The 17,065-nt window shown below is 38.4% G+C and overlaps 1 protein-coding gene across 6 annotated transcripts in view; it reads right to left on the bottom strand.

The window, feature by feature from the left end:
* Positions 1-17,065, bottom strand: part of DIAPH3 (diaphanous related formin 3) — a 509,936-nt gene that overhangs the window by 125,478 nt on the left and 367,393 nt on the right. For all 6 annotated transcript variants that reach the window (XM_058683514.1, XM_058683521.1, XM_058683534.1 and 3 more), the window contains 2 exons: positions 9,535-9,630; positions 8,977-9,036 (listed from right to left, as the gene is read on the bottom strand). In XM_058683514.1, the coding sequence (XP_058539497.1) occupies positions 8,977-9,036; positions 9,535-9,630 (156 nt within the window). The remainder of the gene's footprint in view (positions 1-8,976; positions 9,037-9,534; positions 9,631-17,065) is intronic.

The raw sequence follows: 17,065 nt of genomic DNA, 5'->3' as shown, positions 1-17,065 counted from the left end.
GACCCCATGCTGTCTTTCAAGGTCAGACCGGCTAGATCATTTAAGGCTTCTATAAACAGAATTCAAAAATCTGACTGGTTTTATTCTTTCACAAATGGTCAGTGAATAAGAATCACTGCTCTTTTTGTAGGTAACTACTATGTGCCTGGCAGGCACTTTGCAAAACATTCATTTTTAACACTGACAACAGTCTTGAAAAGTGGTTTCTGGATCTGGCCACTCCAGACTGACCTTTAATGAGGACAAATATAAGAACAAATCTATGGGACCTTAGCAATAATAAGGTTAGAACCAAGAGCTCTTTTCATAGGAAAGGATCTGAGACATGTAATACAGTTGACACATGCCAGGAAGGAGACCCGCCGCACGAGGGTCCCCACTATCCCTGTTAGATGACTTTTTCATACGTGACACAGCACCCCAACGATGCTGGAGCACACATCATGTTCCAACACCGTTTCCGCGGCTTTCCTAAATAATTTCCATCCCATTTGAAAGTAGGAAATATCTTATCCTCTACAAAATGGGATGACTCCTCTTGAAGGGTGCTCTGAAGCCCTCTCAGCCTGCCTTCTGCCACACTGAGCACCATGGTTACATTTGGAGATGAGCTTTTAGAACCTTTAGGTTATAGGGAAACTGTCCTTTGTCCCATGGCCTGGGAAGCACCTTGGCCACCATTCTTCCCCCTCAGACTTTATAGACTGGTATCATTGCACAAGTCATAGTCTCCCTTTTCAGATGCAAATACTATCTCGTTTCCCCAAGCAGTTACCTTTCACAGTCCATGCAAGGACATTTGCCGTGGGTCCTTTAGCACCCTTGCCTCTCTTTCTACCCAGAGACTCGCTTTCTGTTGGAGACCCTATATCTTAGTTCTCAGAGAAAACAGATGTCATCAGGTAAGGCCTCCAGATTCCTCCTTACTCAGTATTTGTATCCACTTCTCTCTGTACGTCCTTCCTTTCTACTGTCCAGGTACTCCACAGCTGTTTTCTCCATGCCATCCCCCAGAGGCCTCATTCTAACTACTACCCCACTAAATAGTCATCCCTCCCCTCCAGAGCTCCTTCCCTTCACAATACAAAGGCCATAATAAAGTCAACGACACACAAAAGGCAAAGAAACATAACCTACTAACACCAGGACCCATTCTAGTTCCAGCTGTTCCTAGCTATGTCTCTTCTTTTTCCTCTTTCATATCCAGTTTTTTATTTTTATTACTTTTAATGTTTATTTTTGAGAGAGCGAGCGCACAAGCAAGGGAGGGGCAGAGAGAGGGAGACACAGAACTCGAAGCAGGCTCCAAGCTGTCAGCACAGAGCCCAACACAGCGCTTGAACTCAGGAACCAGGAGATCATGACCTGAGCCGAAGTTGGACACTTAACTGACTGAGTCATGCAGGCGCCCCTATAGCCAAGCTTTTAGAAAGAACAGCCTCCACTCCTCCAGCCAATGCCATCTGGCTTCAGTTTCTTCTATTCTTTAGAAACTGCTCTTCCTGAGGTGGTTAACAGCACCTGTGTCCTCAGGCCAGGCCATGTTCAGCTGCTCCCCCATCCTTTCCTTACCTGGCCTTTCTGAAGCCTGGGGCTTGGTTCAAGCCCTTCCTAAGCTCCTCTTTCCCTTGCCTGCTTCATCCAAGTTGTGAAGCTCAGATGAGCCCTGCAAACTATCCTTCCCAGGAAAACTGATGACTGTCCCAGGCACAAATGATACCTTTCTCCTCCCTGTATCCTGGGGGAAGCTTCCCAGTCGCACCATTTCACTCAGTCTTAACTGTTTATCCTAAACAATTTCTTTGTCATTAAAACTGTAGATCTGCCAACCACTTGACATGTTTTTCACATTTGTGATTATGTCAATGCAACTTTAGTTCTCAAATGACAAAATTACAGTAAAAGTGGTTTCCTTTCAAGGATATACATGGAAAAATATAACGTGTAAATAGAGAAAAATTGTCGCAAGTCAGTAATCAAACAACAAAATCAATTATCTTTTAATTTTTTTTTTGGGGGGGGGTTGTGGGCAGAAATTTGATTAAATCAAGAGATCCTCTCACTGGAAAAGAAAATATGCCCAAACACAAAATCTGAAACAAAAGGACAGAGTTCAAGGAGCTTCTAAAGTCTGTCCACTGGCTCCTTCTACACTCAGATTCTAAACCTTCATCATGAGAAAAGGGAGAAATTTAGAGTGGGCCAGAAATTTTGAAAGATCATGTAATTATAGTCCACCATGGAACACAAACAGAACAAAAGACATTAATCATAACAACTATTTCAGGGAAGTCAAGGACATTACTTTCCTTAAGCAGTAGACCTTTATCCCTTCTCACTCAATTTAGTTCCAGACTTCAGCACACATTTGTGAATGCTCATTAAATGAAAGGCATTTGCTATTTCTTGCATAAATGTCCTTTTAAAGCAACTTGAAGTCCTCACGGCTTGAGAATTTTTTAACCTGTTCGTGCTTAAGAGTGTATAAGATAATGACTAAGCCAGAAGGTTGTCCCTGCCTTGACTATAAATTAGAAAGGCCATTCTCTTCTGCCCACCGGGCATGCTTATCTAGTAGGAGCCCTGCTGAGTCCATTCTTCCTTTTGCTTGAGTACATTGTAAATAGGAGAGACTGATATTTGAATAAAATGTGAAATCACCCAAATTGTTTTACATTCCTGGCCTAGAAAAATCTCCTTAAAAAATATTTAAGTCTTTTTTGACAGTTCCAGGTAGCATTTGATTCTGCTGGAAAGCTCCAGTGTAAGGGTGTCAAAAACAATTAGTATTTTATAATAGCTCCCTTTCTTTCTTAGGTAGTTAGTAGGGCACAAGTTCATCGGAAAAAGAACAAAAAATATTCTCAAGACAATGAGCCAATGACATTTAGCCAAATCATATAATTTTACTTTATTATTCTCTAGGCTCTTTCTACTTTAAATTCAGATACAGTTTAAAGAAATAAAAGTGTTGGTTGTCAACATTCACTTTGATAGATAAGGTCTTCTAGACAAGGAGTGGTTTGGTGTTGTCTTCACTGTTTTCAAACAAGCCTTAAGGCAGCTAGTGTTCGGTAGATACTACTGAAAACCTTACTAACTCCATAATTCTGCCTCAAGACAAATTCTTGCTGTTTGGGGAAAGGTAGGTCAAGAAATAAAGAGAACGCAGGACTGAGTAGATTAGGGAGGGGGAGTGGTTATGTGTGAAGTTTTGATACATCAACCACAAAGCCTGTCTTGTGTGTGTCCCTTATTGTGTGGAGAAATATGCTAATTCAAAGATATCTAACTAGCTTCACTTTTAATTCTGACTTCAAATCTTAGAGTAGCAGAGCAGCTGTGCCTGGCGGCAATACAATCTTATTTCTATAAAAATCTTTCAAAGCTCCATATATAAGTGGAAGAGTAAAAATAGATAATCAAATCCAAATTAAGGCTATTAAGAATTGATTTAGTGTAAAGATAATATAGCAAGATTTTGTTTAGGTTATGGATGTTCACTAAAAATGTGTAATACTTGTTTGCCTAAAATTTTGATTATGTTTTATCTTATTTTGTCACAGTTAAATAGTTTTATCATTAGGGGTTTTAATTGCATATAGTTTATAGAATTCTTTCTGATTACTCTATATCCATTTAACTGAGGCAAAAAAATCCCACTGTACTAAAGAGAACCTTCTAATGAAGATGCAATCAAATTGCAGGCAGATGTACCACAAGGTGTGGCTTAATAGTTCACATTTGTGAATCCTTTGTTACGAATGTCTTACAGAGTCTACACAGCGTGCAGAGGCCAAGTCCTGGAAGAGGGTAGGAAGCAATGCATCCTGAAAAATACTAGGCACACACTGGTAGGTCACGGAGTTGTAGCAACAAACAAGCAACAAAAGGAGAAAGAAAATGAGGAAATCAACTCTTTGCAAGTCTTCTTTCAACCTCCATAATGTTGGCTCCGCTATCGTGCAGTCTCCGAGACTTCTTCATCTTTCTTCTGTCTCATGCTCACTTCGTTACCCACCTGTGTCCATTCCTGAGGTGTAGCACTCGACTTGCCATTCTCTAGGTTCAAAGATTTTTCCTTTAGATAACTCAGTAACTGACACAGTGTTAGCAATTCTCTGTGAGGGTCTCTTAACCCACAGCTCTAGACCTGGCTTCTTCCCTCAAACCTTGGTAAGTTCTTTAATTCTCTCCCCATTCCCTTGTAGCCAATCCGTGTTGGCATCAAGATGGCTGTGAAATACTTCTGATTCTTTTCTCTCTCCTACATTTCTCACTTCAGTTCCAGAAAAATTGCTCGGACCTGTCATTTTCCTGCCCCCAAACCTCAACAGTCCAAATTCTTGATCTGGCATCAGACTCTCCATATACTTCTTTCCTATCTGGTCCTATATTTTCAACCAGATGGTTTGATTCACGAGCACCCAAATATGGTATAATCTTTATAAAAATGCACTAATAAATACTTTGAGTATCTTGACTGAAAAGGAAGTCTTACTATTTTCCACAGACCAAAGAAAATCTTCAGATTTGGAATGCACTGCATTCAGTAAAGAAATGAGATAATGCCCTGTACTCATTAGCAGATGCTTTCCTTTGTTTTATTTACTGTTGTTAAACTCTGCTTGATTAAGCAAGGGAAAGAAATCTAATTAATAAGCAACCCTCCACTTCTAAGGAGTGAATAATCCAATCAAGATTGAACTGCACCCTCCCTATTTGATGTAACACCTTTTGAAGCCTAGACCACTGATGATCAAATATCTCCTGATGACAGATAACATTTTAGGGAGGAGATGAGAGGGGGTTAACAGTGTTCACAGCTGGAGCTTTAGCAATTAGCATATTAAGTCCCACTTATTTGGGTGACATCCAACGACCTGATTCTGCTCAATATAGTACATTAATCGTTCCATTCAAACCTAAACATAAACATGTCTGTTCATTCAACACACTCTTACTAAACACCCATGTGTTAGGCACCAATGCAGCTAAGTGCTGAGGTTATAGCAGTAAACAAGTCAGATAGCATTGATCGCCTTGTCCCCACCCTGACGGGACTCACACATAGAGTGGCAGACACTGAATAAGAATATTTTATAGGAAATGACTACTGCAAAATGGGAAAGCCACGGTGTTATTAGAGCATACAGTTTTACAGAGTTCAGGCTGGGGTTCATGAAGAGCCTCCTGAGAAAGTCCACAAATGTTGCTCTTTCTTGGCTCACCCTTGCCCTCCGGCTTTTGGCCTCATTTCTACTCATCTCTCAAAACTCTGTCTGGATTTTAGGTCCTTCTAGAAGTCAAGTCTGGATTGTCCTCATAAGGTCTGGATCGGTCTTCCACACTTGTAGATATTCCCAAAACATTATGTATTACTTCTATCCTGGCATTAACCAAATGTATAGGAATTGCTACTCATCTGTCCCAAATGCATGATGAACTCTTAGAAAGTTATCTCTATATTGTTAGTGCCTAGCAAATGCTTAAGTTTTGCTAAATTGGGGCACCTGGGTGGCTCAGTTGGTTAAGTGTCCGACTTCAGGTCATGATCTCACAGTTCATGAGTTCGAGCCCCATGTTGTTGGGCTCTGTGCTGACAGCTCAGAACCTGGAGCCTGCTTCGGATTCTGTGACTCCTTCTCTCTCTGCCCCTCACCGGCTCACACTCTGTCTCCCTCTCTCTCAAAAATAAATAAACATAAGAAAATTTTTTTAAAAAACAAGTTTTGCTAAATTAATGAAGGAATAAAGGTTTCGTGAGGAAAAATTTTGGACATTTAGTTTCTGCTGAGGCTTTCACAGGCAACACAAAAGGTAAAAGAAGTTATGGTTTTAACCAAAGTATTTTTGGTAGCAATTTGGAGCACAGCACAAGGACTGGATCATTCATACTTGAGGTCATCTTCTGCCAGAATATACACTGGAACATTTTAGCTGCAAGGTCCCAGAGGATATTTTACCAGGATCTTCTAATTCTGAATTATAAGATGCCTGATGTCTGTATCTACATCTGTATGTGTATGCATAATCTAAAGCTCTATACAATCTGAATTTATACTCTATACAATCTAAATGTTCCATGATCTTTCTAACAGAGTATAAGGTGGCTACAATTAATACAGATGTTTTGATACAGACTTTATCAAAAGGAAAAGTGGTCATAATTCCAGAAGATGAGTCCTGTCTAGAGGTTAAATCTGGGAACAAAAGACAAGATACACTGGAGGTTAAGACATATCTGAGAGAGTGAATCTCAATAGGTCAACCTTATGTCAAGAAGAGGAAAAAAATGTACACACATGGCTCATCAGCTCAAGGGGGTGAAGGGGAACAGATCCTGATTCAAGCAATTGTACTCAGGAGGGCAACATGGCAGAGAGATTAAGAAGTTAGAATCAAAAGTCAGACAGGTTCAGGTTCAAAACTTGGCACAGGACCATAAACAAACTTCTAGACCTATTTAATCTTTAGTCGCTTTCAACAACGAAAGGGAGATAAAAATATTGACTATCCGATAGGACTATTGCCAAGATTGAATAGGATGATACATATAAAAATTCTGCATAGTGCTTGGTATTTAGCAAGCCAAATAACTCAGCAGACATTAACTTATTATTATTAATACCTTTACAGATATTATTTTACTAAGGATATAAGCCAAGTTTAAAATAATTGTATAAAATCTTAGAAATCTTTAAAAATAGGTTATGAGATAATATGAATTACTATATATGCATGTAGAAAATATCAGACATTAGTTTTAAGTACATATGAAAGCAGATTAAAAAGTAAAATAGGTTTGAGTTACATTTCGTTCACATAGTTCAGTTGTAGTGTTAGCATTTTCAAAACAAAAAGGAATGCTTAAATAGCAAGATTACAAAATACTCTGAAATATCATCTTTTTCTAAAAATAATCATGATCCTTGCTGCAATCATGATACTTTCCTTAAAAAAATCTACACTTTTCAACATGCAGTCAAGTAAATCTAACTTCTTTATACACAGAGTTCTTAAAGAGTAACTGGTCATTTGAATTTTTCCCCATGGGGTTAGAAATATGAAGGGAAAACACAACAGAAATATTGATAGAAAATAAGTTTTAAAAAGACTTTAATCCACTGCATTTATATTAGAAGAGACTTCGACCTCTGTGATACATCGATTTCCACTGGTTTGCTATATAATCTATTCGCTTAATTATCACAATAGTCTTAGAACTTCAGATAGCACATGTCAACTTGAATAAAGATAGAAATGCAAGGTTCAACTGCTTTTATGCAATGCGCCGAAATACCACAATTTATAAGTAATTATAGATGAGCCTTTATAGACTGGACACTTTACTGACATTATAGTAAGAAAAGGACTAGGTTCCCCAGGCCAATGCATAAAATTATCTTGAATAATATTCCTCTACATAATACCTAAAGTACTTATTTTAAATTAAGCATAGCATAGGTATATGTATGCCATTATATTCATGCCATGGTCATTGTGTTGGCTGTGGGTCTTTGATGATTCACAATACGGGCTGCATTGTTTATTTTATGCATTTTATTACTAATAAAAAGTAATCCAATGTGGCCATATGTAATCAAAAAAGAAATGTGATGGGAATCAGAGTTGCATTTTGGTCATATTTACGTCACTAACTAGCTCTGTACTCCTGGGAAGTTTTCAGCTTCTCTCAGTTTCTACTTATTCATCTACAAAACAAAATAGTCTCTAGCATCCCAGGATAGCTCTATTCTCCAGAATTTTTGCCATTATTTACCATGTCACAATGACTCCAAATCATAAACCCAAATTTAGGAATTACTTAATTACCTACAGTGAATATCTCTGACATACTACTACAATCCCTTTTTCTACTGTTAGTGTAGGGAAAGGGCAAACGGTAACAAACACATATGGTTGAAAAGACTCAGAAGACCTGTTTAAAAATTTGCTGTAGATTTTACCTTTCCTCTCATTTATTAAACATCTACTGTATACATTTTACCTTGAGCAGTAAGCATCTATCCATCTATTAAGATTAATTACCCACATTCTCGTCTTTTTCTTTTTTACTTCACAAATTTTTTTAGGCTACCCTAGAAATTTGACACAGATTTCTATACTCCGTCACACATTCACATTTCCAGAAATTAACTCATCTGCACCCAAAACAACCCTCAGTGCAAATCTGTCAAGTATTTTTTCCATTTATAAATCTGGCATACTTTGGTGATAATCTCACTCTGTATAAATGACAATGGTAGTCGATGAACTTGTTTATGACTATGGAAGGTAAGCAGAACCCTGTAATATGGGACAGTGAGAGAAAGGGAACCGACATAAATAAAACCGAGTCAACATAAACTGGCACCTTGAAGAGAAGAAGAGGGTTCCATGCAGGTGGTGTGCAGAGGTTGGTCAGGGACTTTTGAAAGCAGTCAATCTCAGCTAAGTATCAGAGACTAAGTTAACCCACCTTTTTGGTGATTCTGGTACATCCTTCCACAATAATAACACATGAGGCTCATCTGTGTTAATGATTTTGTCAAAATGCTAGTCACAGTATTTCAGACTTTACTGGCAAATATGGTAGAGTAAAATAGGTAACAGATTCAATATTTCAAATTGTATCCTGATATAAAGTAAATCCTATGTAAAATATTACTTTGAGAGCATACTGCTTTTGAAAGGATACATTGGACAACACTGATCAAAAATGTGTGACATAATCTCAGATAATAATTTTAAAAATTCATCTGAGATCTGAAAGAACTCTACATACTACCTCAAGGCAATGATGTAAGCATGAAATGTGAATATACAATCTCACAGCAAATAAGTACAGCTACACATTTCTCCTATTATAGCTGTATCTAAACATGAGAACTTCCCAGCAGCCTATTAAAATAATAGATCAATAGGATAAAAGTAGATAAGAAGAATGTGCAATTTATGAATGCGGTTTATTACCATGGTTACAAACTTTCAGAACAGGCCGCTGAGACATGGGACTGAAACTTCGCCGAATATCTGTTAAAAAAAGAGAGAGAGAAAGAGAGAGAAAGAAAATTAATATAGAGGTCTGTTCATCTCAAAAAGCGTTACAGCATTAGACTGTTTTCAAAGGTGAAATAGGCCGGGACCCAAAGCAATGCTTCAATACCCTGAAATACTTGAAGCAATGATGTTATGACTTTTACTTCCCATTTAATTATGCTACTGTAAACTCCACTGGGATAAGGTGCATATGGTTCTTTAGATGAGACTTGTCACACTAATCAAGATTTTCTAGGTTCAGTGCTTTGATTTGTTAATGTGCCACTGACATCGGCCAACTGGAATGCTTCTCTCTCTGACATTTGTCACTGCAAGGGAAGGATTAAGCAAACTCATGGAACTTCTGAAGAGTTGTTGCCCACAGCACTACATGCTTGACACATGACTTGAAAAGAATTAAAAGGAAGGAAAAAAAGGTTGTTCTTTGTGATAGTTCCCTAGAAAGTAACATGAAACAAGTATAATGTTCACCTTTTGGCTTTGGTGTCCTTTTTCTTCGGTCGCGGAAGGCAGCCCCCGACTGCAAAGCCTCCAGCAGACTATCCATCACTCCTGTCTCATCACCCTCTGTGAAAAGAGATGCAGGGAATTCTATCAGCCCTCGAGGTTACCATAGCAATGTCAAAGCATACACAGAAGCTGGTGATGGTGATGGTAGGGGGAAGAAAGATCAGATGCCAGGACTAAACCAGCAATTTTAAGATAAGATAGGACTTTAACTCTCTCGTAAATCAAATATCTTTTAATGAAATCTGTCTCATTAGTGTCTGTGTTACTGTCCACTAAAGAGGACCGGGTTCCACTGATTCACTTCAGAGGACTGCTTTTATAGTCTGGCGGCACAATAACTTTAAATAGAATGCGGTTCTAGTCATATCTGTGTCGCGGGTTATCATAAATCACATTTCCCTTGTAGAAATGGGTTATTTTCAAAGCACCAGCTTCTATTCTAAAATCGGCCAGGTGTAGGAGAATGTTCTTGTTGTTGTTATTGAGAACTCTGCTGCCTAAACTCATTGCACAAAATTATATTTCCAGGTTAACTATTGTGAACATGCTCCCAACTGAGTTTTCATATCAGAAGATAATCGCCCCCTGACTTAGGTGACACGGAATAATCACTACAAACTTTTATAGAATGTATGAAAAGTTTGTCTTCTGTAATGAAAAATAACAGAAGAGGCTCTCAAATACCTAAAATATTTCATCCCATTATGATTAGTTTAAATTGATATTCTGTATATATTTACCGAAAGATGTGGTTATAGAGTCAATTCTCTCTGCAAAGAACAGATTATTTTGTAATATTTACAGCTATTTATAGCTGTCAAAGCTAAATATTATTGAAAAGCAGTGGGAAAAAGAAAAGCTTCAAAGAAACTGCTGGCCCAATCCCAAATTCAAGGAAATGCCCAAGACTTTTTGGTCCCTCGGAAAGAGGTTACTCGTAGGCATTCTCTATGAAATTGTGTGACTGGTATACGTTACATGGAAAGTAACAGAAAACTATTTTCCTCTCATTTTTTAAAATTTCTTTTTATTGAGACACAATCCCTTCATTTGGAACAGATGACAAATGAATGCAGGAGAGTACAGATAGCAAACATTTACAGTTTATAAACAGATATATAAATATAAATATGCCCTGGCCCCTTTCCATCTGGTTCTATCTCATATTTTTAGAAAAGTACTAAATTTTGTAGGTGTAATTTTAAAAAAAGGTGGGTGATAAGTAGAGTATTTGGAGGTTAATTTTCATATAAATTTAATTCTGAGGTGGCTTGATGGCTATTTTAATTAAAATGCATCACAAATTTCAGTTACTTTAATTAGTAATTAGCGATCTTCGAGAATTTACACTCAAACTTAAAAAAAAAAAACCTGCAAGGAATGTCACGTATATAAGGTTGTGGATACATTTTGTTAGTAAAAGGTAACATTTTAAAAACCTAAAAGTTTAAGAAAGCAAGCATGAGATTAATGGCATACACTTTAAGGGGGGGAAAAAGAGAATTACAGAAAAATTTGAACTTTCCTTAGTAAGTTTACTGTTGGTAATGGTAATGACATAGTGATTCTGAAACTATTATGTTTATATCATAAGACTGAGGAGATAGGTATACTCACTGTGGGAAACGATACACAAGTATGGGATAGGTGAGGAAGAACCACAAAGTGTTGGAATGCTAGTACAACTATCACAGAAGCTCAGGGTTTTTAAAAAACACGTTTCCTAGCTTTCCAAAATAACCCAGAAGTAATGACACTGTGATAGCAAAGAGCATGTCTGGTCTCCAGATCTTGATTTCTGAATACCATTCTTAATGGGAACCAGAATACGTAGAGAAATGACTGATTCTGGTGCTGAGACCAAGAAAGTGTGAACAAGGAAGGCATTGATGCACCAGAAGATAATCGAGTGCTCAAGGACAGACAGGGATGTGTCAAAAGGGCAGAGGAGAGCCAGACTGAAAGACAGCCTTGGCCAAATTTTGGATGACACGAGTACTAAATGAGTAATAATGGAGATGGATTATTACACATTGGGGGAAAAAAAACAATTATGCATCCATATTGATACTAAAAAATTAGAAATAAATATAGGGGGAGAGAAAGCTCCTCTTTACAAAAGAATGTCAACCACTAGGTGTCAAAGATACAGGGGAAATAGAAAATTCACTATTTTATAACTCACATAACAAGAACTGAATGAGGCAGATATCATCAATGGATGCAGAAACCATTGTGTACAAGGCTGCAAAGGAACAGGAGTTGGAGAAATCTGGCAGATATCACCTTACCCAAATACTCAAATCTGACATCAAACTTGGTAACGACTCCTTTCTCAAGTGATGCACTAAGACAGATACAACCTGTGTGGTACTTTGCAGAAAAAATATTTATCCTGAATCTAAATGTAAGGAAACAATCACAGAAATACAAAGTTGGGAACATTATGTGAAATGACTGGCCTGGGTTCTTAATAACTACCAATTATGAAAAAGGAGAAGGAGAGAGGGAGGAAAGGAAAGAAATTAGGGAGCTGTTCTAGATTAAAGGAGATTAAAGAGATATGACAACCAAATGCAATACACAATCTTTGATTAGCTCTTAGAGTATAAAAAAAGTTATGATTTTATTGAGATAACTGGGGAAATTTTAAAATGGACTAGATGTTAAAGAATTATAGCATACCAATGTTAAATTACCTGAATAAGATAATTACATTATCATTAGGTAGGTTAATCCATTTGTTCTGAGCAGATAGATACCGACACATTTAGGCTCACAGAACAACTTACACCCCCACGTTTCCATGTTTTCTATTTCAGGTCCTTGAACATGCTGTTCTCGTTACATAGAACATCCTTCCCTTTCCTTCACCAACCTAACTTCTTCTCCTTTAAGACAGAGAACCGAGAACCCTTCCCTGATCTATGTGGGCTGAACTGGGTGCCCCTCTGTGTCCTAATGACATGGGGTACTGACAGCAATAAATCCTTTACAATATAATTTACTTGACAGTTTTTACCACTAGACTGAGTTCACTGAGGACAGAGATTATGGCTTTTTCAGAAAAATCCCAGTATTGCACAGAAAATGTTCCTTAATATATGCTGACCATATTAACAAGTGAAGCACTAATAGGGCCAAATGGAAGGAAAAAATCACGCAGGAAAATAAAGGTCTTATGTGGAAAGGGGGCCAGGGAAGTGGTGGGAGTACATTCCTACCACCATTGTAAACAATGCAGCACTGTTTCTTCCTCTTCCCTTGTCTCCTACATCCATTCAGTTGCCAAACAGTGTACACGCCTAAATATCTCAAGGATTGATCAACTGTTTCCTTTTCTGACTAAACTTTAAGTTCAGTGTCCATAATTGAATTAATTTTTTTTAATGTTTATTTATTTTTGAGAGACAGAGAGTGAACAGGGGGAGGGCAGAGAGAGGGAGACACAGAATCCGAAGCAGGTTCCAGACTCAGCTGTCAGCACAGAGCCTGATGCGGGGCTTGAATTCAACAAGCTGTGAGATCATGACCTGAGCCGGAGTCGGATGCTTAACCGACTGAACCACCCAGGCGCCCCAGAACTGAATGATTTTTCACCCAAAATAGTGCATGAGTTGCCAGGAGTCACAATGTGTCTAGTTAATCCCAAATTCAAATTTATCCCATATAGCACCAGTAAGCTCTGAAGCAGAACTAGGATCTTCAATCCCCTAGTCACAAATTTTCAGTATCTCTCACTTCCCACAATATAAAGTACCAACTCTTTCACTTGTCCCAACACTTGATTCCAATTGCTTTTTCAATCTTATGTCCTCCAACTTCATGACCTGCTCTTTAGCTAAAGGCAACTTTGAAGCTGTGGTTCTTTACAAACCTCTCTCCCATCCTTCACTCTCCACATGGAGGTTCTGTGCTTTAGTCTCCCAGAGCTGATGGCATTTCTTGGCCTTCACTCCCACAGCGTAATGGAAAGAATATAATACGAAGTAAGGAGACACGCATTCTAGTCTGAGGTCTCAACATACTACCTGTGAGACACTGGACTAGTTATAAAATCATTCCTGACAAGTGTAATAGAAAGAATACCTTTCTAGGGTTAATGAATCAAATGAGATAATACAAAATAAAGCACTTGATAAATTGCTAAGTGATATAAAAATGTAGGGGAATAAATTCATAAATGAACTCCATAGCACACTACAGCAAGTTTATGCAATATTTGATTGTGTTTCAGGCACTGTTTTAGATACATTATAAATCAAATAACTTTTATAGTGTATTTTACTATGTTCTTTTTTTTTTTTTTTTTAAATTTTTTTTTTTTCAACGTTTTCTATTTATTTTTGGGACAGAGAGAGACAGAGCATGAACGGGGGAGGGGCAGAGAGAGAGGGAGACACAGAATCGGAAACAGGCTCCAGGCTCCGAGCCATCGGCCCAGAGCCTGACGCGGGGCTCGAACTCACGGACCGCGAGATCGTGACCTGGCTGAAGTCGGACGCTTAACCGACTGCGCCACCCAGGCGCCCCACTATGTTCTTGAATATCATCATTTCTAAGGGAAACTGATCAGAAGTACCTATGAGAAGTAGGCCCTGGAATGGGAAAAGATATTTGCAAATGACATATCAGATAAAGGGTTAGTATCCAAAATCTATAATGAACTTATCAATCTCAACACCCAAAAAACAGATAATCCAGTGAAGAAATGGGCAGAAGACATAAATAGACACTTCTCCAAAGAATACATCCAGATGGCCAACAGACACATGAAAAATGCTCAACATCACTCATCATCAGGGAAATACAAATCAAAACCACATTGAGATACCACCTCATACCGGTCAGAGTGGCTAAAATTAACAACTCAGGAAACAACAGGATGTGGAGAAACAGGAACCCTCTTGCACTGTTGGTGGGAATGCAAACTGGTGCAGCCGTTCTGGAAAACAGTGTGGAGGTTCCTCAAAAAGTTGAAAATAGAACTACCCTATGACCCAGTAATAGCTCTGCTAGGAATTTACCCAAGGGATATAAGAGTGCTGATGCATAGGGGCACATGTACCCTAATGTTTATAGCAGCACTTTCAACAATAGCCAAATTATGGAGAAAGCCTAAATGTCCATCAGCTGATGAATGGATAAAGAAGATGTGGTTTATATATACAATGGAATACTACTTGGCAATGAGAAAAATGAAATCCTGCCATTTGCAGCAATGTGGAAGGTTTTTATGCTAAGTGAAATAAGTTAGAGAAAGACAGAATATCATACACGTTTTCACTCATATGTGGAACTTGAGAAACTTAGCAGAATACCAAGGGGGAGGGGAAGGGGGGAAAATAGTTACAAAAAGAGAGGGAGGGAGGCAAACCATAAGAGACTCTTAAATACAGAAAACAAACTGAGGGTTGATGGGGGGAGGGGAAAATGGATGATGGGCATTGAGGAGGGCACTCATTGGGATGAGCACTGGGTGCTGTTGTATGGAAGCAATGAATCACGGGAATCTACCCCTAAATCCAAGAGCACACTGTAGATACTGTAAGTTAGCCAACTTGACAGTAAATTATATTAAAAAAATAAAAAAAAAACAAAAAAAAATAAAAAAAGATACTGTTAATCACAAATAAATTAAAAAAATTTTTTTTTAACGTTTATTTATTTTTGAGACAGAGAGAGATAGAGCATGAACGGGGGAGGGTCAGAGAGAGAGGGAGACACAGAATCTGAAACAGGCTCCAGGCTCTGAGCTGTCAGCACAGAGCCCGACGCGGGGCTCGAACCCACCAACTGTGAGATCGTGACCTGAGCTGAAGTCGGACGCTTAGCCAACTGAGCCACCCAGGCGCCCCACAAATAAAATTTTTAAAATGTGCATTTAGAATACTCATTCAACATATGCTTACTGAGGGCCTACTGTGTGTCAGAATATTATTAGGCACTAAAAATAGCTAGGCCCCAAGAATTAACAAGACATGTCTTCTGATCACAAGAAGCAGAACAGTGTGATAGTAAGGGAGGGATCTGGACAAACTACTGGAGATGTAAGGTTTCCTAGTGAATTACGAGCTGACACATAAGCAGGAGTTAGTCATGGCAAAACGAGAGACAGAATAGCATACCTGGCAGAAGGGATAGCAGGTGCAAAGGCAAAAGATATGAATAAAAACAAAAGTGAGCTATAGTAAAGTATTGAGATGATTTATATTTACATGATTCTAATACAAACCTAATAACTCAGGTTTACATAACTCTAATACATTATTCCTCTGCAAAGAGAAATAAACATTAGCTATTCTTTAATTGTAGACTAGAATTCAATTTCCCTAACTACAAGTCAGTTCATATTCAAAATATTTATAGCCTGTTTCCTGCTGTGAACTCTTTTAAATAAATAGACTAACTGTGAGAGCCAAAGCTTTGCTACGTCTGAATAACAGATCACCTTGTTTAATTAGTAAATGGTATTTTAAAAAATCGTACAGTGTCAAGGTAAATGCAGAAGGGAAAGCTAAGGATGAGTTACCTCTGAGGCAGAATCAATAGGATGTGCAGACAAGGAGAGGGGAAGCAGTTAAGGAGTCACACAGTCTGAGGTCTCTGGGGCCTATGACTAGAGGAGTAGAAAATATGGAAATATTTTCAAATAATATTGAGTTTGGTGGAGAACACATGTTGAACATAATGAGTTTCCTTTTGGATGTGTGAGTACAGGTGCTAGCAGGGACCTCCTGATAACTTCTGAAAGTAAGCTGGAAATTCTGGCCTCAAATTCAGACAAAAATTTCAGTACTATTTCCGGAAATCATTTCTGTATTACAAAAGACACTTGCTCAGCACTCTCGGCCAGACTCTGAGAAAGGTCCCGAAATACCAGGGGTGACTTTATCCTTGCCTCACAGATGCTAGTGGTCCTCGGGAAGTGCATAGGACTGAGTCGGGAGAGGCGGCATCTTGAGAACCAGTGACATTTTATAAAGAGGAGAAAAGAGAAAAGGCAGGGACCTGGTAAAGTTTGTTCTGCCCTTTATTTCACTTTTCCCAAACCAAGGCAGAACACTGAAAGTACAGATAACAACAGATGCAGAGAAAATCCTGAAAGGTTCCAGAACATTAAAAACAAACCATATAGGCTGCATACAAAGTCTAAAATCAGAATAGAACTGGATTTCTCAATAGCAACACTGAGTTCCAGAAGACAAGATACAGATTTCAAATTCTGAAAGAGAAAGTATTTCCAGTGAAGAAATGGTTACATGGCCTAGAAGTGGAGGATAGAAAATGAACACGCAAGTTTCTGACCACTCGCTCGTAAAAAAACTACTGAAAGGCGTGCCTCTGCAAAAAAGGGAAGAAAGTAAGATAAAACAAAAAACAAAAAACAAACAAACAAACATGGGATCTAGGAAAGGGGAGGGGACAGAACAGCAAAGTGGGAAAAAAAATTTCTCAAGATGGTACTTGTGTCCCCGGCTCAGAGCAGCCG

This window comes from Neofelis nebulosa, chromosome 1, assembly GCF_028018385.1.
Source record: "Neofelis nebulosa isolate mNeoNeb1 chromosome 1, mNeoNeb1.pri, whole genome shotgun sequence".
NCBI lineage: Eukaryota > Metazoa > Chordata > Mammalia > Carnivora > Felidae > Neofelis > Neofelis nebulosa.
The sequence above is the reverse complement of the archived record's forward strand: the minus strand, read 5'-3'. Positions and strand labels throughout refer to the sequence as shown.